Source organism: Battus philenor, unplaced genomic scaffold, assembly GCF_028537555.1.
Source record: "Battus philenor isolate CCGP_79_NKW_IND1 unplaced genomic scaffold, ilBatPhil1.0.hap1 SCAF_10, whole genome shotgun sequence".
In the NCBI taxonomy this organism is placed as follows: Eukaryota; Metazoa; Arthropoda; class Insecta; order Lepidoptera; family Papilionidae; genus Battus; species Battus philenor.
In genome coordinates, this window is record NW_027181662.1 from 13058687 (window position 1) to 13082577 (window position 23891).

At 31.5% G+C, this 23891-nt stretch overlaps 1 protein-coding gene across 1 annotated transcript; it reads right to left on the minus strand.

The window, feature by feature from the left end:
- Positions 1-265: 265 nt before the first annotated feature.
- Scp2 (Sarcoplasmic calcium-binding protein 2) lies at positions 266-18101 on the minus strand. Its single transcript, XM_068767632.1, has 7 exons — positions 18035-18101; positions 6067-6093; positions 4083-4146; positions 3956-4008; positions 3730-3849; positions 2653-2865; positions 266-915 (listed from the first exon to the last, which is right to left on the minus strand). The coding sequence occupies exons 3-7, from the start codon at positions 4138-4140 to the stop codon at positions 805-807; spliced, it is 555 nt and encodes a 184-aa protein (XP_068623733.1). The 5' UTR covers positions 4141-4146; positions 6067-6093; positions 18035-18101; the 3' UTR covers positions 266-804.
- Positions 18102-23891: the final 5790 nt, after the last annotated feature.

The window sequence follows — 23891 nt, forward strand, 5'->3', positions numbered from 1 at the left end:
TTTTATGAATATGATTCATCTTCATATTGATTAGTAACGCAACGAAAATTTATTTTTAAGTCATTGTTATAAGGTATAAAATAAAAAAAAAACGTGTAGACGTAAAGTCAATTTATTATTTACATACAATAAATCGATTTCTATAACATCTATAGAGTAGCAGTAGAACATGAAATTTTTATTAATGGAATGTTGAAGTAAAATAAACAATAACATTCTAACAATACACGTTCGATTGATTAGAATAAATATTACTCGTAATTTATTAAACTCTGGCAGTTGGTTTTGGTCTAAGTAATAAAGTAAAATTTTTGAAAGGCTCTTAAACTAATATAAGATTACTAAAGTATACAACAAAATTAATAATGCTCAAATACAATAGTATTACATCTATGTATGACTAGAGATATGCTATTAATATAAATATTAGAAAGAGAACAATTCATTCGTTGTTACAACGGAGCGAGTCTAAAGAGAAGTTAGTTACAAGAAAGATTTGAGCTTTGAATATTTTAAAATTGATATTTAAAGTTACATACATCTATTGATCGACTAAGAAAACTTCGTGACGACACAGAGATATTTATTTGACACAAAAAGTACCAGGCGTTCACGTTTCTACCGAAGAAATTTGAATGAAATCCGTCATAAAATCCCATCCTGATATCAAGCTCAAAATACCTCGTAAGCCGAATCAAAAAAATTACATCATAGAATGAGATATATGAGACGGTTTGATCTTCTGTATGTCACATTTAAATATACTTTAAATAGTTAGATGGTCTATGCTGACTGTGCTCGACCTTAGAAGCTGGTCCTGCCAAATATGAAGTTGCCTGCAGCATTGGGATCTTCGGTGGAGAAGTACTCCTTCCACAACTCTTGAAATTCTTCCCAAGACACATTTGCCTTGCCCTGTAACAAAGTCCTAAATAAGAACATACTCGCTATAAAGAAATGACGAGATTCCTATCTTATAGACTTTTCGGGAATTCAGATGAAATTTTTCGGTTTATTTTTGCTTACAATAAAACCTAGAAGAAAAAGCCTTTGAAGCCTTCGTTGTTATTTATGTCCAAAATACTTCATAAATTTTGATTGCATTCAAGAGAATATTAAATAAGAAAGTCCTAATTCGAGCGTAAATACCATGATCACATTGACGAAGTTAAAAAAATTAAGTGCAAAGTTTGTGTATTGTTTCCTATAGATCAATATTATTTATTTATTTATCGTTTGGATATCAACTCATAAGTAATTGATGTAAATCGAGATGATAAATAATCAACCTAAAATCAAACATATTTATTGTGATTACGACGACGGGTTAGTCTAGTTTAGAAATTGACGTTCTGTGTATTTTACAAGGACAAAAAAGTTAACACAAAAAGATACATCCATGTGTATACATAAATTATTAGAGTAAATCTTATATTTACATGCATGCATACATGCGTTAACAATTGATGCGTACGAAACTTTTGTTTATTGTATAATTAGGAACAATTGTAACAATTTTTCGAACTATAAGCTAACTAAAAAAAAATAAACTATAATAAAAACAAAAGCTACAACAAAAAAATAAAAGTAATACAGCCAGTATTATTTTTAAAAATTTAAAAGAATTGTTCTCAGAGATACACGATTGTTAGAAAACTCATCTGAATATTGTAAAAATTAGTTTTCAAATTGGTAATACTTTCGACTTTATCATAAAAATAGAATAAATTTAACTTTGAACATGTAAAGGGATTTGAAGCAATTTTCCGTAACAACTTAATTCAAACTAGTTGGAAAGTCGTCCACGTAGAATCTATTTTTAAAAGATCGAATATAAAATGGAGAGCCGAGATGAAACTGCAGACGACGGCATATCATAATGAATTCACACTTTAAAGAGTCTTTATAATTAAGCCTTTGTGACTTTGGTTAGTTTATAAGTATATCTTCACTGTGTGCTAATTATATTATAAATCTTACCATTAAATTATCAAAATTTATTGTTTTAAATGTGCCGAAGTATTTCCTTCGATAAAGAAATAACATTATTCTTTATAACAACGTACACACTAGATATAGCTAATTACTTAATCGGTACTGGTTTATTTAAATTTTATAACCATTTTATACTTCATTATAAATAAAATAAATAGTTTTTTATTTCAAGAAGCTTCCTATGACTGTACTTTTATTATTTAAATTATAATCAGAATTATAATTACAATAAAAATAAAAATAGATCTAGTTAAAAATAAATACAAAATAATGTTACACCATTGAATAATAAATAACATAAATGGTCGTGGTTATTTGCCATTAATACTCTTGCACGCTTTCGTACACATCACGCGCTACCACAATTAAAATGCTATTACTACTGCAGTTCATTTCATAATTATACGAAAAGCATTATACAGTACTCGAATACATTTGAACGAGGCCTTCGTATAATTCATCCAGAGGTGACATGTGTAGAAGCTTTGACAGTAGGCTCTGAATAAAGTCAGCTTAACATCTGCATTACAGCGTGCGAAGTGCCTAGCGAGCATGTTGCACCTGACTATTTATATACGTAGTTTATATTACGTAATTTGATGTAATTAGCGAGTGAATATTTTTAAGATTTTTCTAATGTGGAATTTGGATTCCTACCTTAGCCATCTTGCTGAAAGCCAGCTTGCACTCTTGAGGATCGATCCCGTAGGAAGAGCAGACGGTGGTGAACTCATCGCAGTCAATGGAACCATCAGCGCTGGCATCCTCGAGTTGGAACATGAAGTGGCAGTACAGCTGCTGCCATTTCAACGCCGCGGACGGATTCTGAGCGTAGTCGTTCCACATAGAAACCCATTCGTCCACCGATACCTATTAATAATACGTAAAAAATAATACAGTACGGCTATAGATGGTAAATTAAATGTTTTCCTTGTAGTGACTGAAGTTCACTCGTTGCTTTGTGGGTAGTTCTGTTATGTTAAGTTTTATAGAAAATCGCTCTAAATTATAGCCTTATAATAATATAATTGTAGTAACTTTAGGAAAGTACTATCATAGGAGCCTCGAATGGGGCTATTAGATATGTATAACAGATTTGGAGTCCATATGTGTAAAGGAACAATTTATGCCGAGATAAGATGTCGTATTGTTATGGATTAGACGTTTTTAATCTAAAAGTCAAACATAAACGTTATCAGATATATTACAATGAAGTTGATGACTTAACTATTCGTATGAAAAACTTTATACGAATTTGTTGGCTAACGTCGTGGTCGTCGTTTAAACTTGTATGCATCCACCGCAAGACTTAAGCCTTCTCTAAAGATACCTATGCGGAGATATACCAAATCGCCATGTTTAGCAGGCGGGTTGGCGATCGCAGTGTGGGTAATATGGTGCGCAGAAGACGCTGCTGTTCATATTCTGGAATCTTTGTTTGTGAGCAATCTTATATAATTAATATACAAATTGTAAATAATACAAGAATCACTGTACCATTGGAATTAAACCTGCGACCTACAATCGTAATTCCATAAATTGTGATAACAATAGCTCCTCCTCCTTGCATTGTTGTACCTTGCAGACCTTGAAGACCAGTAACCTCTTGATGCAGAGAAATCTTATATTATACTGGATTATCTATTTCTACCTTTGAAATCGTCGGATGCACCATTTATTATTCTTAAAGAAGTTATTTAAACGTGTTAATCAAATTCGTAACAATTTGAATACCTGGCCATCCTTGTTAGAATCGGCCCTCTTCCTCAAGCCGTCCCAGATCTTGATCATTATCTCGTGGGTTTCCGAATGTTTAGCATCTCCCGGCTTCCATCCGCGAAGACTGCACACTTTCTAAACAATTAATAACCAACTTCGTCACAACCATGTTAATTTATCAAACAATTATTTAAACTAAATGATTTGAAAATTTGAAATATTATTATCTGAAATAAATTACCTCAATTGCGATTTCGAAGTCCTTGCGTTCGATCGTTCCACTCTGATTAACATCTGAAAGGGGGAATGAAAATATTAAATCAGAAGAATGAAACGAAAAATCGTGAAATGAATTTAAGAGAATTTACCAAAGAATACGTTGAAAACGTAGAGCAGCTTCTTCCGTCTGAATTCAGAGATCGACATTTTGATCTGTAACAATAATGAATTTCACTTTTTTAATTGCTTCCTCCTTCCTCTTTTTCTCATAAAGCTTTTTTTTTTCAATAACAATTATTATTTACTGTATGTGCTTATCTATTTAAGAATTAAAAAATATGTTTTCTTTGACTATCAACTTCAGTTTTCCTAGGATCCACTGTGTAGGTGCCGGATCCCCTTGTTGCAGGGAAATGCGTCTAGTACGGTACCCGGAACTGACGACCCATGCCGAAAGTTTAAAGAGGCTTTCTTTAAAATGCATTAGCATTCACCTTTATTAACCAGACTTTTCCTACTCCTACTTTATCAAAATTTTAAAAGATTCTGTGTTAGCTTTTGACAGGCCTAAATACCTGAGCGGTGTATCATTAGTGACTCTGTGTTTGGCACTAATCGGTGTAACATAACTCCTGAAGATGCCCCGTGGAGGGATGAAACACGTGTTGAGCGATTTAACGGTGGCAGTTGTGTAATTCGCATTGTTTGCCGCATGCGCATTTATCAGCGGGCTGGCGGGCGGTGCACTTTGTTGCACGACTACCAGTGCATGTGCGGAAGTGGCTAAATATTGGTCCTTTTCTTACGTGTATCAAGAGATTTCACTGCCATACAATTCAAATTCAAAATATTTTCATTTAACAAAAAAAAGTATACAAATTCATTATGACGTCATACCTAGCTATTTTGTGGACAAAATCGTAGTATATATTCACCTTAGTTGTGTACTCTTTGAGTATATTTGATTACCAGGGAAAATCAAGTTCTATTCTTACAATATAGTCTGTACTATGTTATTAACTTTGAACAGTACGTGTATAAGTTAAGAAAATCATTAAAATATTCTCATAAATGTTAATTGAATATATTGTATTTACTCGATGAAAGAGATGTTAAACAAAAGAAGCGGAAATGAACCGGAAGGTTAAATGAATACGGAATATTCAAACAAAGATCCGTATGACAGTATATTACATAACTTAATTTGGAATCTGCTCACGTTCGGACAAAAGTTTCTCGTTCCTCATTTTCTTTTATCGAAATGTTCTACAGACTTTATATTAAGAAAGATTACGCATTAAGCCAATAAATTCAAAAAGTTTTCTTATGAAAGGAAAACTGTTTCTTAGGAAAACGTCTGCTATATAATTTTTGTAATTGCACTTTTGGTTTGTTATTTGAGTAATCATATTTTTGTGCTAAAAGCCCAAACTTCGTTTTAACAAATTCGTATGTTTTATTTGAGATAGCACTTGCTTGGTTTTGGTTAAGGTTAATGCTGTTAACCCGGGGGCTTTTACAGCTTCATCGGAACTGAGTTCACGGAGCGGAAGGGTCCGTGGACTTATAAATAAAAGAGAAACTGGACTTGTAGTAAACCGCTCTACCCGAGTAGAGCTGTGTAGTGTGTATGCATATGTGTGTTGTGTATATGCAGCGGTCCATGTTGTCTAAGCAGCGTGGACTATAGGCGAGCCAAGGATGGATCTGGATCCTAGCTCGGTTCGCCCACGTTGTTCGCGTTTAGAGAACGGACGGTCGACCTCTTGGGAATAGTTTGACGTACTTCTTTTCCATAACATGATTCTCAAATTTTCCAGTCGAAATTCAAAATTGATTCCCTAGGTGTCTATTTATATATTAATCCCATTATAATTAAGTGACATATTATTTATACTTAATTATTGTCACTAATATCTCTATATCTAAGCTACGTTCTGCGTAAATTAGAAACGATACTATTCTTTCTACGGGTGAGGCGTGCATTCAGCAGTAGATGTCTTACGGGTGAAATGATAACAATGATGATCCACTATGTTTGACGTTTGTATCACCTGAACAAAATACGTGGATCATCAATAAAGTAATAAAATTATTAACAATATGTTTAAATATTAAATAATGTTTACTTACCGTTAGTTGGATTCACAAGGAATGTACCTTAAACAATAATATAATCAAATTAAGTATCTAATCGTAAATATAATAAGTATTAACTATTTATATACATATAGGTACTATTTGTCATTTAGAATACTTACATGTGCCTTACCACATGTCCACCGTTGGGCCTTAAGAATAGGACCGCAATACATCACAGGCTATCAAAACTCGTATGACTCATATCTTGCCAGTTTTTGATCCAAAGTTAGTTACCATTATTATATAATTGAGCATTAGTATACTAGCGGTAGAGTATTGAGGCTTCCGAATGTAGGTCGCAGATTCGATTCCGAGAATACAACTTATATAACACTTTGTGCATTGATTATATATATAGGATTGCTCTTGTACACAAAAAAGTTTCCTTAGGATGGACAGCAGCGTGCTTTACGTAGCATATTACTACACTACGATCACCAACTTGTCTGCCAAGCGTGATGATTATAATATATCTTTGAGAAAGGCATATATATGCCTAACAATGGGCGTCTATGAGCTGAAATGTTTCGTTCCATGATGTATAAAAAGTCGAACTTTTGTGCGAATCGAATACACTGCTTTTAATTTTTAAAAGCAGTGTTTACCCATAAGGACACCTCCACACTCCAAATGTAAATTCTTAGCATTCAATGACACAGTGCGAATGTCCGGTTCATTGCATTGTAAGAAGAGAAAATAGATACCATACTGGTACATGGCTGTTGACCAGCTTGGCACGTTAAGCGAGGTCTCTTTACATTGGCAATTCCAATACTTATTTAGAAGCTTGTTTCAGAATTAGACAATATTTCCTCTTGTCTAAATTCTTCAGGAATTTACAAAGAAATTTCTATGATTCGACCTTTAGTTATTAATAATTTCAGTGTATATTTCAAATCACAAACATGGTAATGAGATATGTCAGTATTCAGGTTCTTTTTGGTGACTATTGTTTGAAATTAGTGGAAAAAAAATACAGAGCAAATTCTACGACTTAACCGTTCTCGGAAAGAAACCTATTCGAAACTATTACACACAACCACTTGAAATATGAAGTATGAAGTCATGGTGAAATCGAAATTTTTTAAAGCAATGTAATAATTATTAAATATTATAATTTAAGTTATTGTTTAGTTATTAAATATTGAATAGGTGTTGTAGGTTAGAATAACACACTTCCAGTGTTTTATTTTTATTTTTAATAAATTTTATACACGCCGGCACAAAATACGAGTAACACGTTAAATTTAATTAAAAGAAAGTGACATTTATTTATAATATTAGTTGTATTATCGGAGTAAAAAATTTCCTCTGCCTTTAATTGCTAATAATGTGTTTTTTTATTTCTATAATTGTGTAAACTTAGTTTTTTTATTATTGTGCTGTTTTTTTTTTTTTTTTTTTATTAATTAACGGGTGTTGGTGCTGATAACACATTTAAGATTTTTACTGTTTGTTTAACTTTATTCAACAATAAATTAGCCAAAATATCGCAGAATTACAAAGAGTCATGTTTTATTAGCGAAGGAAATAATTATGCGTAGTTTATTCTGGTCGAATATGTTTATCGTTACATTTAAAGCTAACACATGATTTAACTTCTATTTTAATCTCAACCGAACAGCCTACTAAAAGCAAATGGTAGCGTGATTCAGCCTTTATCGTAATATTCATTGCGAAGTGCTTAAATTTCCGGAATTTCCAACTTATGCTTTCACATTACTGGCTTCAAGATGGGGGATATCCACGGTATAATAAAATTGTTGTATGGCTATAATAGAATAACACGTGGATGGTTTTATGTAACAGCAGAAAAAGAACGCGCGAATGCTTTTATAAAGGAATTTTTTTTTATTAATTTTCATTCATACAAATTTCATATGAGTCTTAATTTCTCATACTAATAGGTTAATAAATTAGTAATCAATATCATATATAGAGTTTTCAAATTAAACTAACTTTGTTAAAAAAAAATTTCAAAAAGACAATTTTTTCAGACATGTTTACATTATATGACTACAATAAAATAATTTATTAATTTATATTAATTATTTTATTTAGATAGTGGTAGTATTATACATAAATGGTAGTTCGGTGGTGGAGGACTGAGACTTGCTATTGTAGGTTACGGGTTTGATTTCCAGAATAAAATCTTATATTATTCATACATTATTTTCTAATTTCAAACTTGATGTGCAGTAGCGTCTTCTGCGGCAAAATGCCACTGAGATCGCGAATCCCAGGTTGATTCCCAAGCGTGGTGATTAAGGTATATATCCCAATAAATATATTTTTGCCTGCCCTCGTGTTTGGAGACCTCTTGTGCTCCTAATATCGTTGGTAGACAGAGACAACACTTTTCTAAATAACTTTTTCAAATTATTTTATGTTATAACTCCTGTTTTATCCTTTACAATGTCTTTCGCTTATCATTTTGTTATTTTATATCATTTTTTTCCATACTTTATTTTCATTTTTAACATCGCTTGCCTTATTTCTCGTTCATCTCCAGAATATAACGTTACGTTTTAATTTCGTTTTATTTTTATTTCTTTACCTTTGTTTTAATTTTCATTTAATTTTTTACTTTAAATTTTTTCTATTATTTTTAAGATACCTTTGGCGAGAGACCAAGGTATACCTTGCAATGGTTTATGGGCGCGATGCTTTTTTTTTTAAAAAAATTCAAGACGAAGATGTGATGTGTTAACTAAACCTGTCTTCATTAACTTTAAGATACTATATAAATATATGTAAGGAAATGCTTTAATAGTAGAGAAAATAATTAAAACTTAGCTGTCAAAATAAAATTAAAAAATAGCTATGTGTTTGGCACTAATCGGTGTAACATAACTCCTGAAGATGCCCCGTGGAGGGGTGAAACACGTGCTGAGTGATTTAACGGTGGTAGTTGTGAATTCGCATTGTTTGCTGCATGCGCATTTATCAGCGGGCTGGCGGGCGATGCACTTTGTTGCACGACTACCATTGCATGTGCGGAAGTGGCTAAATATTGGTCCTTTTCTTCCTGAAGATGGACTTCCGCAAAATAACGCCTGATTCCATTAATTAGATAATAGCTAGTTAAAAATATTTTTGTTTTGAACAAAATATATCTGAACAGATAAAAAGGTAGAATGCTTCAAAAAATATAATTGGGTAAAAAAGAAATTCTTAAGAGCTCCGAGCTCAGCGTCATTTATTAACGAAGCATTGTTATCCGACTTTGTTCATTATTTTTTATTTAGTTATCGACTATTTTTTGAGTTCCGTATATGCAGGATGTTTGGTTACAGGCGTGAAATTTTAAAAATGCTTTAAAGCTTTTATCAATACAGATAATATATTACAAGACTAATCTACTACCAATAATGCAGCTTTTTTCATATAAATGTCCTCTGTTATTGGGAACCCCTTGTTTTTTTCTTGGGAGGAACAGGAACTTTTTTTTTTGACTTAATTTTTTCAGTTATTTCTTTTGTCTTTTTGCTATTTTTTTATTTACTGCAGCTGTAATACAACCTGTCACTTAATATAGCACTGATTTCCAGTAAAGAATCCAGTTTCTTTGATTCAAATAATTATTATAGCTAGATATTATAGCTTGCAACCGAATTTAAAAATCGATAATAAAACACTTTATAATAAAAAAATAATAGATGCCTAGATACAATTTACTTCAATTTACATAAGTTAAACAATAGACATTGCACTATTCGATATAAAACTGGATGGTAATTTAGAAAGTATATTTTATTGTTAAGTATGTTAAAATTCTGCAACAACTTGATTATCTTTTTTTTTAATTATTACAGGCTCCTTAAGCTTTTTGTCATGTAACAAATAAAAAATGACTTATTCCTACACAACTGCGTATATTATCAGATATATGATTCAGAAGGTTTTATGACCTGAGTTGACTTTGCAATAATAACATCGGCGGGTAATTTGGCACGCTTAACGACCGTTAGGGCGGTTTCCTGAAATTATAGCTTACGGCTTGATTATATGTTTCGACTATGATATGATAATTTATTTTAGAACTTCTATTTTACGACACCAATATATATTTGAATATACCTGTGTACTGATGATTGGTTATAAGTATGAAACCTTGAAAAGGATGTAATGTATGTGCTATGGTATAGCCTAACCACAAATGGTTTCAGAAATAATACAACGCGTATTGATTATAAAGTAACGAAAGGCGTTTTAAAAGGGTGAATTGCTATGTATTCAAATAATTATTGCATACTTTCTTTTTCAGCAGAAATTGTACTACCAAAAGTTATTGACCTATTCCATTTCAATAGAAAAAGTAAGTTGGTATAACATTTTTCAGAATGATCACTTGATGATATTGTTTGATTGGAAATAAGTGTAAAAATTTTTAGAATTTTACTGTCATATGAACTATGCATTGATCTTTAAAAGCCGGCTTTTATATCTATTATTATTCACCCTGTAACCTTTCTTCTTCTTTTATAAGTGTCCCCCGAAAATTACCGCCATGGCCACCGTTTTTGTGCTGCCCTCATCCAGCGACTTTTTGCGAACTTAACTAAGTTGTCGGTCGACCTGAGAGGGGTCTGGACCCATGCCTGCCCATCAGCTCGTGATCGCTATTCAAAAATCTTTCAGACCCGACGGCTTTCGATTGCACGAACTTTGTGCCCCACCAACTGCCATTTGAGACGAGCAATTTTTTGAATTACGTGTGTAAATAGTTGTACCTTCTAATTGATATCGTTTATTTAATACTTATACATGTTTATTTATTTTTCTCCGCCTATATACTTTACAATGGAGTGGAAAGGGTTAATAGCAAAAGGTAAATCAAATTTGGAATGTTCAAATGATATATGTGTGGATCGTAAACCTCAATACTTTAAACTGATAATTAGAGAAAAGTTGAAATTTGAACTCCAAAATTGTCTTAAATTATATTTAACTAGTAAGTGGTTATTACAATCTGGTAGATTTAAATAATTCAACATAGGCACAAGTAACTTCAACAAAGGCAATAATGTTAGTTCATAAATATGTATTGTTTCGTAAAAGAAACTTCCCTTCCTTTGAAACACCATTTTATATGCGGCGTTTTATTTTCGTTATCAAGTTGCTTTTTCTCATATTCACGCCTCTATCGCGTCACGTCTCACGTTTTTGCCTTTCACTATATTTCGTTACAAAGAAAAATAAATTACAATAGTGAAAACGCAGCGAAGCTATTTTATATTCTAACAGGAATGTTATTGGAATCATCGCTGACATTTTAAATTCTGTTGCAAGTTCAATTTACTTTTAAATCCTTTTTTACTTAATTAAGTTATTTTTTATTCTTACGTAAATTTTATTAAAATCTTCACCGATCTATTAATTCCGGTTACAGGTTATATTTACATTTAAATCCATTTTATTTTTGTTAATGAAGTTATTTTATTATTATGACAGGATTTTTGTAAGTCTTCACTAATCTTCTTAAATTCTGTTATATATCTAATTCACTATTCTGTAAGTCTTCTTTGTTCATGCTTTAATATACTCTAGGGTATTATATATACCGCCTACAAAATACATACTTGATCTTTTAAAACTCACTTAACTATTTATAATAATTATGGCAGAACGCGCAATGTTTGTAATAGATAAGAAAGGTTGAGAAAAGTTTAAGTAGGTTTTTAATGTTCTGTAGGGGAGATCGTGGTCGCCTACGTCACAAATAAAGTAAGTGAAAATGTGTAAATAGATGATAATAACAAGGAAATAGATATATTTAATGCCATCTATTATTTAGAATAGATAGCAAACATACCTAAATGTTGAACATGTAGAAAATATATGTACATATATCATTGTCCAGTGGCCAAGGCAATGCCACTGCAATATATGGGCCTTAACCAAAGATATCTATGGGGGATATACTGTAAACACATCGATTGCAGTATTGCAGTATGTCACACAGAAGACACTGTTGTTAATCCTTTGTAAACTTGTTTATGAGCAGAGAGTCATATAAACAACGCATAAAGCGTTGAAGTATGTCCCGGGAATCGAACCTGTGGCCTCCGATCGCAATTCTCAATCTAATCACCACAGGACTACCACTGTTCGATACATAAATAGTAAAAACATATACATTATTATTTGTTGCAAAAAGAATTCAAAAGTGAATAGAGAATGTATGTCTATTCTTGCATTGACATTCAGTTAGGTATTAATACCGTAGATACTAGGTTCTATCAAGGTATCAAGTAATTCGCAGAGCGCAGTGTCGCTTGGTTGCGGTAAGCAACCCGCAGAAACAAGACAAGACAAGTTAAGGTAATTAGCAATTTCGTATTTAAAGGCTCTTATAGGCAAGAGCACTTCAAATTGTAAATATTTTTAAGTCAGCATTGATTCCAAGAAAGATGTACTAAAAATTAAGATAATTGTTTAAAGGATTAGAATCGCAGTTTCGTAGGCCTTTCAAATAGCTTTGATAGACAAATATATAGGTATTAGTAATAGGAGAGTGGATATACGAAGGTATTTTCTCTGAGTATAACTAAAAAAGATTTGGGGAATAAATAAAATAACTACAGTTTAAAGCGATTTCTAAATAATGTTTGAGAAAGTTTAAATGCGGTAGAGAAGACTGCCCGGGGACAGCTTAATGTGCTCTACTGTCGTTACATGTTATGTAACTTTATGTCGTATAAAGACCCTAAGAAATAAAGCCATTCTGTGCCGGACTTCATACATTTATGTATATTTAAACATGGTACACATAAAGGCTATTGTGTGCGTAATAAATATAAACGCAGTGCTTTCTTTGCTTAATATCATCAAAATAAATTCCATTATGTTACTTGCTCGTTTTATTTTATCGTTATGAACTTTTTACTGAATTACGATTGCTAAATAAATTTCAATAATTTTTATTTTTATTTACAACTAATCCAAATTTCAGACATTGTACAGTTAATATAATAAATTTTATTATTATTGTATACGATGATCAGATATTTTATTTTACTTTACGTCTTTTTATGTACATTTACGTTATTATTATTTTTGTGACGAAATTTTTGTAAAGCTGTATACGCCAACTATTGCAACATTTTTGTAACAGCACATGATGGGAATGAATAAATAAAAAGTAACAAAATCCTAATTTCGCTCCTTTGCGAATTTATACACCATGGTAAAGATTTTTTTGTATGGTTGATCATCGGTGATGAGAATAGGTGAAGAGATTTTTTTGTATATTCCACACACAATGTCGTCCGTGCTTTTCTTTTCACAATGTCATTTAATATTTGCGAATTTTCTTATTTATCTTAGTCTTGTTTCTGCACGCTACAATGTTGACTAAGTCTCTTTAACTATTTCCTTAGTCAAATATCTTTCTTAAATCATCCTTAGTCTTAAATCATTGGTGTCATTTATGACGAAACCCGAACAATGTTTTTAACGTTACTGACCGTGCGACCACTACCTCAACCCTACTCCTAGGTGAAGAGGTTAACTAATTAGAATATGGTGGTAACACCATAATAGGCAGCCTTCTCAGGATTTCCACTAGAATTGATTGAAAGAGGCCTGGTCCAGTGTCTTCCAACGATCTTAACAAGGTCACCTGTCCACTTTGTTCTATTCTGAATTTTCACCCCTTTGCCGGTTCGTGTCTCCGATCTAGAATTTTTAGACCTTTTCCTACTATTTTTGTTCGTCTTTATATCGATTCTTCTATTTTATGTATCCCTTGAGGTCATTCTTAATTTAAATCGGTCGTAAAAGTTCATGTCAAGGTGATACTGATATTGCCTATGCTTATTTATTAATTTAACTCTTAATTGTATAGCAATACACAAGAAAATAGAAATTATATAAAATAGACCGTTTATACTTCTTTCATTTTTACTTCTTTTATTGCCTATTATTATTACACGGCGATCTCTTTCATACAACCAATAGATGGACTTGTTAAGAAAAATAGGGCGGCGGACATCAAGTATAAATACTTATATCGAGGTATTTATGTACATATACATATATGTACATACATATATATGTATATATGTACATAAATATACATATCTAATTAAGCTTGTACAAGACCTCCTAATTCAATTTTTATATTCCCATTGAATAAACGCATAAAATTTGAAATTTCCAGTACCATCTAATAATATTTTCGCATTTTATTTATTGTTCTAAATTTAATTGAAACAAATAATTATACGGACACGTTTAACTCTATTTCTTTCTTTGCATATCTAGGATCCGTTTAGTATATGCGACCAATTTTATCGATAAATTATGTTTACTGAAGAAAAGAGTGATCACACTGAAGTATATTACTTTAATTTGTTTTTTTTCTATTGGAATGTTATAAGCTATTAACTTCTTGCTGTACAAATTCTGCAAGGAGAGAAAGTAAATGTAAATCCATTTTAATATCATTATAATAATTCGAATTTTGAAAACGCTTTTTTCTTATTATGTTATACCATACTAGCCTAGTCCATATAGTCCACCACACTAATAGGCAGGAAATATGGAAATAGATGGAGTAGCTTAAAAGGGTTCACCCCTATTTCCAATCAACTTGTATATATTCATGTTCATATAATTATATATTAGAGAAAGATACATGATATTAAATAATAATATAAAGAAAAATATTACTTGAAGAATGTAACATGACGTAATAATACAATTTACATAGAAGTCCCCTGGTCATAGACAAATTTTCCTAGCGTAGTTAAATAGTTTGTTTAACTTTATGGTGGTACAAATTCGTCACGCGATTCTCAAAAATACATGTAACAGACGCAATGTGTGTGAATTGTTGTGCGTATGTCTGAAAGACGATTTTAAAATGAAAATTTTAGTGTAATAACTAAAATAAATTGAACAACATATTTAATGAATATTTTCAATTTGAAAAGTAACAACTAACTGGCCCATCATCTAATGGCCGCTCTTTAGCAGTGCCTCTAACTTATTTGTACGGTAATGGTAAAACAGTTATAATTATTATGAAATACTGTCCGACGATGTCTAAACGAAGAAATTGTTTTTTAACAAGCTGTTCCGAAATACTCTATAACGTTTCAAGTTATTAGATTGTTGTATCGCAATAGATAATATAATTCTAACATATTCCATAGCGAGATTTTTATTGATTAATAGTGAAATAAATAAATAAAATTTGTGATCGATAAATACTGTCCGATGTTCCTGTTCTATGTCAGTATAAAATTATAATGTGTGAATTTCATGTTATTGGCAACTGTCAAACGCGCGAAGTTCATAGCTAACTGTCAAATATGCAAAGTTTTAATAGTTAATAACTATTATAAGTTTGCTCTGTTTGACTATTGTAATTTTCTTCAATTTGTCAAATTTCTACGCAGTTGTCTTTTTTTTCTTCATAATAATTATCTAAATTATGAAACTATAGTAAAGATGAATTAAATCAAAGTGTTTCTCAATTAAGGGCGTTATCGAGGAAATTAGGATTGGATAGGAGGATTTTTTTGTTTTATACATAGATTTATTAATTACTTTTGGATGTCTAAAGAAGGATATTCTAATAAATACAACTAAGTTACAATTTTGTAGCTCATATTTTAACACCAAATTACTTAAATTTAAATACAACGATAACAAAAATTAAAAATCTTTTATTTAATAGTTTAAATAGTATTGTGTTTTATTGAATTACATAGCTGTGAATTACCATTTTATACTAACTATAATTTTAATAAATATTTATTTATTTATAACAAGCAGGAGAAACAATTACTAACATTTTTATTTAAATTAGGTATAAAACAGATTCTTTATTTCAATTAATGACTGATAAAAACGAAAAACTTTAAAATAATTTAAAACAAATCGTAAGTATGTATTAAAAAAAACGTAGTCTGTTCATGAAAAATATCAAGACGACGCGAACTTTGTAAACTTTTATAAGTTAAAGTAAGAAGGATGAATTGCATCGAAGAATAGTACAATGCACAGGTTGATTTTACACACGATGGTTATGGGTTTAAAAACTTTAAAAGAGCGAATGTACAACTCATTTAATGTCAATTAATATGTGGTACAAATGATTCCAGAATCAATAAATAATGTAATAATAATATAGTTAGACAAATTATTTTCAAAGTATGAATATATTACATATTGAATTTGAGATTACTATTTGTCCTTGTCGTCTTTGTGCTTCCAGAATTTATTAGTCCGTCGCATTACGATATAAAAAACAAATTTATATTACATATTTTAAAGTGATCAAAGTATAGATGATTAGAAATAGGTAAAAATACTTTAAGATTTTACAACTATAACCAATCATATTATATAGAACCAACTAAAATTAATTAGGTTTAAGTCGCGCATTCATTCAGGATAAGCTGAAATTATTGCGTTCTAAAATTTCTCGACAATTAGACTAAATGGACAATGTTAACTGTAATTTATAAAAATAAAAATAGTGAAACATTATTTCCTTTGCCACGCCCTAATTTCAAAACGAATACCGTTGCTATTCACCTTTTTTGTTTCTTATTACTTTGTTAAAGATTCTTACGAACAATAATTACGATTGCTATTGCGGCTTATGTTTGCAATGTCAATAAAAAAGCAAACGAAAACAAAGCTTATTATTTTTCATATAGTAATTATATGTCGCTTGTTCCCGTGTTGGAAAAGAATTATATAATAATATACTAGGAAAAAGAACTAATAATGTATTGTATTAAAAAGCATAACAATAAATACTGTTTTTGAAATAACTTATTTTATTTATTGAGGTTACAATTGAGTATTCATAACTAAAGCAGGACATCGTTTGTCGCTGGTATTTAAAAAAGAAAGAAAACAAAAGAGGTTAAATAAAAATATTTGATAGTTTGTGATTTTTTTATCTCATGTTTCTTAAAAATTCGGTTTTGTTAATCATAAAAAACAATTAGTTTTTAAAAAAAAATATTAATCAGTTTGACATAACATTAAAATTAATAAGATTAAATATAAATTATGCCGTATATCGCCTCGATTTTTTATAAAACCATTAGGACTTTTAATAGCTCTATGAAAGAGCTATATGTCCTTCTATACTATATCTACGCATCTTCTATACTATATCTATTCTATATATACGCATTTTTAAAATCGCGTACTTCAAATTCATCCGATTATACTCTGGTACAAAAAATTTTGGTTGAATTTATTTTGCTAAATATTTCAGAAAAACACCGGAATTAGTTGTGTGTATTATTAATAACTTTTCGACTGTCAGTAAATAATAGTGATATATTCTATTAACATATTTAACGTAACAAGTTTATTATAAAAGTAAATAATACACAAAACAAGTAATAAAAGAAATCGAAACACAAGACAGAAATAATGTTAGATTAAAAAGACGAGCAAAGATAAAAGCTTTCTGAAAGTTCGTATGTTAAGAATTTTTAAGGCACTTAATACTTAGAATACGAGAGGCGAACTTGCAAACGGCTAAGTTGCCGACACTCGACAAAAATCAACAATATGTTACTCTAACTTTAAGTTCCGGCGGACGTGACTTTTAATGTATTTAAGTTGTAACAACCGTGCACCGTATAACTTTTAACAATATCCATTAAAACTTAATTTTAGAATTTTATAACCAATTTAAAAATATCAAACACTCTTGAGGATTTATTTAATTTTTTTAAAGGAAATTTACAAGAAACGTAAGTTAAAATAAAATTACAATATGTATTTCATTATTGCATTACAACTGATTTTTTTTATAATAACTTTAATAAGTTTGTGCAAAGAATTACATATTTTTTAATTTTAATTCGTAAACATTAATAAAAATTAAAAATAAGCTTTTTTGATAACGAAATATTTGATTGTTTTTTTTTTTATTTTATAAATTATTTCGTTATCGAATTCTAAGTGTTATACGTACCTTAGAGTGAAGCAAGCGTTGCTGGCGGTCGCACAACCTCAAATGCCGTACGGCGCTACGAGTTCTCCCGTCCTGAACTCGGGGTGCCACTGCAGTTCCAGGGCACGTTAGGGTACAGCCATACTGTTAGCGGCGAGCGCACAGTAAAGCGATTTTTATAAAGCTTTTACTTCACGTTGCAAGAATATTTATTCAACAATTACCAAGGCAGGATTGTCCACTAGCAGTTCAACTATATGAACAATGCGGATTTTCGTGGAAAAGCCGTTACAACTTGGAAAAATTCCCAATCATCGGAAAAGTGGGGATGGATTATGAAAAGGCTTCAGCCACATGCGCTGGTCCGATCATGTCTAAACCACGCTCGATAGCAGTATTAGGCAATAATCATCGCCGGGCAAGTCTGGCACGGATAGCGTAACATAGTGCGTGGCATACTTTTCACTTCAGGAGAGCAATTCTTCGAGCTACGTCGGTGACTTTGGTTTTTCTGCAGATCTCTTTGTTGTTGATTCGAACTCTAAGCGAAACTTCGTCCGTAGCCATCTCCATTGCTCTCTGGGTCAACTACAAGCCTTTTTTCCTATATCTATGTCTACTTTAACAAAGAAAAAATTACATACTTTATTCCTGTTATTTATTACATTTACTGTTTTTATTCTTGATATTTTTCATTTTAAATCACATGTTTATTTATATTTTAGCACGGAAACTGGCTTATATATGGTACAGTACAGCTAGCGCATATTTCAGGAATAGGACAAATAAAAAAAAATGAAATTATACGTCTAATCATTCGAGAAATGTCAATAGTTGGCGACATCAATGTGATAACCATAAGTTTTAATACGTCGTACGAGTTTGATGACGTCACAGCTCCCAATACACGCAACCAACTCTGGTGCTGTGAGAGATTAATGGAAATATCCCCGGAACACCGAAGTATACCGTCTTGAAATTATATATCGTTAAGTAACTGTGGTGAAATTGTAAAGCTGTTTGGTCGATTCACGAGGTGACTTGGAAATTCTCAATTATTCATACACGGTACAATTCATGGTGACACTATTATTCATATATGTTTCTTGTACAACAATGTGTGGTAAAGATAGATATGTGACATTAGAGATATTAAATAAAATTAAAACAGAAAGAACACATGAACGAATACAGTGACCGCGTTATAAAATCGCGTAATTGTTTAAAGTTTATAATAAACATAGTCTGTGTGGCCACGAAAAAGAAAGAATTATTAAGTAAGAAAAGGACCAATATATAGCTACTTCCGCACATGCAGTCGCAGTCGTGCAATAAAGTGCACCGCCCGCCTGCCCGCAGAAATATGCACATGTGGCAAACAATGCGAATTACACAACTACAAGCACTAAATCACTAAACACGTGCTTCACCCCTCCACGGGGCATCCTCAGGAGCAATGTTACACCGATTAGTGCCAAACACAGAGTCTCTGAAACTGAAAACTCTTAGTTAGGATGGACTTCCGTAAAATAACACTTGATTCCATTAAATAAATAGAAAGAATTATTGTTTCAAATGTCTGAGCTGAAGGGTGTCTCAGGGCATTACATCTAAGAAGATTTTCCAAAATTGTTTTGCACTAGAAGTTAGTTGTGATGGCGCAAAGTTATAATGTGGACACCTATTACAAGACATAAGCCTCGCGAAGTTCGCATGCTGACCGGTCCTGCGCTATTCGCATCCGGCGACTTCATACAACCTTAACTATGTCGTCGGTCCATCTATATATATATATATATATATATATCAGTGATTATATAATGAGTGTATACTGCTAAAGGTGAAGGAAAAACATCCAAGACATACCGCATACCGGAGTATTATAAAATAAACATTTAATCAACTATAAAAACCAAGACTTAGAAGGTTAAAGTCTAAATTGTAATCAACGAAGTGACAAAACTTATAGTTACAATTTCAAAAATTTAAATTGAAAATATTTTTATTCAAGTAGACATTACACAAGAGCATTTGAATAGTCAATTATTTTAACATTGTAATTATAGTAGTATATATTATAATTATAAGGTTTAAATTTTATAATATATACTAGCATATAATATGACTAACATACTACATATAATATGTAATTATATATGTATATATTATAGTAGTAAGATACCACTGCCTCGGAACGCTGATCTGTTGTAAAGAGCCAGTCAAAAACTCAACCGTTGTTCTTTTAAATGAAGTTTAGCCAACTTTTATACGTACATTATAATATCCATCAAATAAATGAGTCAACAAACAAAGTTACACAAATTTCGATCGACTAAAAGCTAAATTCTAATTCAATAACCTAATCTTAATGTTAGATTAAAAACTGAGACTTTCCTCTCTAAGATTTCTTATGGATTTTTATTATAAATGCGTACACTCAGACCCATGAAGTATTTGCTAACTTTTTCAAGACGAAATTTAGGCATTACGAATCTACATGTACAAATATTGTTTTTATCATGTGCCTGTGACTGTTTTTGTTTTGCGAAGCAACCTTTAGAATAATATTTTTCTTAAATGTCTTAAGGAATACCCTTATGAATTATAAATTATCCGCACAGCACTATTTTGTCATATAAGATTTTAAATTTTGACCCGTAAATACTACATAATTAATAATTTATTGAGAGGCAATTGTGAAGTCACACTAAAAATTAATCGCCATATGTATATTTCATATAATCGTTAAGGCTTTTGAAGGTTCTTATCGCGTGAAAATTATTGTTATGAAGAAAATTATGAAATCAATAGTAGCCCAGTGGTGTGAAACTTGCGATGATAGGTCACGTGTTCGATTCCTGGGTTATAATGTTATATAATTCACATTTTGTGCATTAGTTACATAGCCCCTGCTCACAAACAAGCTACCAGAGGATGAGCAGCTGCGTCTTCTGCGTACTGCTTATACCATATTGCGATTGACAACCCGCCTGCTTGCTGATTATGATACATCCGTTATAGATATATTTGGGTGAGGCGTATGCCGTAGGAATATGTAAGCTGAGATGTCCAAAAAAATCAATAATTTTCTTTTCCCATACAAACCACTGTGTAAACAAAAACACCTGTTCCTCCATATGTATATAATTGTTATAAATTATTTATAAATTCTTGTAGTGTATTAGGGAACTGATAATTAATACAATGTTAGATTATCAATTAAAGCGACCATTGAATTTTTATTAGACTATATAACGTTTGATGGTACAAAGTCTGTGGTGTTAGGTAGTTTCGCATATATACATAAATATCATACAAAATGTTGTATTAGTCAAATCAATGAAACTATGTAAACTTACTATGTAAACTTTCTCCTCTTCCATATAAAAGTATCCTGGCAAAGGATATCTCGCCCAAGGGTCATTTATAAACCAACGCGACAGCCAGGGTCCGTCGTCATAATTAACATAAGTACAATATACTTTAATTTTCCGACATGGCTACATTTGAATTTTAAATAATAAACCATTCTGATGTTACTTTTAGAACACATTATCACAATGCTCTTATGATATTCATTCTTGAAAATTATTTATTCATTAATTATTAACAATATTAGATAATGACTGTTCTACCAAAATTAAACTAAGTATGCATGATTAATTTATATATTTATTAATATTTTGTTGCTATCCCTCAGTGAACTTAGATGGTAGACGTTTTTTACGACGGTATACCTCACTCTTTTTGGAAATCTCTCTCTTTGTGTTGATAAAGACATAACTTGAGACGTATTCTTTTATATCTGCAATACACTTTTTTATCTATCAAACTGATTTGGTTGTTGGTTAATAATAATAATTATTATATAATTTTACTATTTTTTATATGGCCACCCTTTTCGGGGAATTCCCGTTTACCCCTGCCATGTGTGGCGCAAGGAAGTTACATTTAGTTAAGTTTTTATATTTTATACTGTTATTTAACTTTCTCTTTTCATCCGGCACTATCTCTTATATTAAAATTACTTGGTGGCTTTTACAATCCCTGTTTTTATTCACATTTAATCGTTTCTTATGCTTCACCTTCCCTCTCTCGTCTTCATCCTTAGACCACAGCTTGCTACATTATCACATATTCTCACATTTTCACAGTTTTGATTCAACACCATTGTATGTTTTTATGTGGCCCCCGCTATTTGGGGGCCTTTCGTACTTCTCCTGTCCTGGATATTTCTATAGTCTTCTTCCTTCTTATCAACCACCAATGTAAGTTACCAGCAACGACATCTGACACTAAAATGATCTCTCACTTCAGGCGCTCATTGACAAGCCCGCATTCACTGAAAGAGCCATGAAAAGGCTTATGCTCGATATTTCAATACGAGATCGAATCAGAAGAGAAGAGATTTATATACGAACGAAAATAACCGATATAACCCAAATGATTTTCAAGTAGAAGTGACACTGAGCAGGCCAGGTGCATAATAGACGGACGCTGAGACTTCAAATTCCTAATGTAGAGACCACGGTCCCGCTAGTGCGATAAAGGCATCTTCCTACGGATGAATGTCACAAAGAACGTTAATCAAAGGACACCCTACAGTTGAAATGAAAATGATTAGCATCAGTACAAATAATTAAGTTTTAGTGTTACCTACGAAAATGTTCTTTTGTGCTTACACTAATAAAAAAAAAACATCGTATGATCGGTGGCCATTACGAACTACTTCTTGTAAACCAAAAGTTCGCCATCATATCGTGATAACGAAGAATGTCATGTTGTAAGTACGAAAAGTATGACGAGTAATATTCTAGACAAAACGAAAACAGTGCTAATACACATTTTTGTCATTTTTAATAAGTTACAACGGTCTAGCTGACTGATGGTAGTGAAGAAACGAAACGTCAGATCGAAGGTGCTGACCTTAAAATAAAAACATTAAAACGTAATGTCATGTCTCACTTCGCGTATTTTCTAGATATTCAGTAGCATTAAAACTCCTAGTATAATTAATTGCTCATAGAAGTTCTATGGATACATCAGGTCAAAAACTTTGTAATAACTTAAAAAAGGGACTTATTGAGAAAATAAAAACACAAAAATACCACGGCCACCTAGTTCTTATCACGACAATCGAAGAACGAGGAAAATAAATGTAAAGATATAACAATATAAATTGGGTCATAATCCTAACTTGTTAAGCAAGTCAAAAGAAGCATGTCATAGTTATAGAATATTCAATTCACAGAAAACAATTCATCTCGTTCAACAAAATTGAAATTTATTTTGCTCGATACTTACGGGTTACCTCGCCGGTCGTTGACGAAATGAGAACTGTCAATAAACAATCCCCGTTGCCATGAATCAAGCGGGGTAAAAATATTATCGTCCTCATCACGAAACTGTCTAAAAGCAAACCGTTGTTTACGATTCCATATTTTTTTGGAACCGTAATTTGACCTTCGAATAATTACACGACGATATTAGCGTCGTATTTCAAAGTAAACGAACGAAATATCATGCTTTGGTAGTTTCTGATACATGTCCGTAGTGGTTTTAGCATGCATATTAATTTTATGTAACATCGCAAACTAATAATGCTTGGAAAGGGTACTACCATCTTTCGATATACAAGGTGGCTTGGTTACAAGTGTAAAACCTTTAAAGAAATGAATGTATAGCTTATTTGTGTGACAGTGTGATAAACATTTTCTGTTTATGTTCCAAAAAGTCGAAATTAAATTTTAGATATAAATCAAAAACTGCAATATGTATATTACGTTCCATTTAGCTGAATGCAAGTTCCTCGGAGCCCCGTCCGGTGCCAAGGCGACGTTTTGATAACTTGCCAGAGTTCTCGATATTTGTATTATTT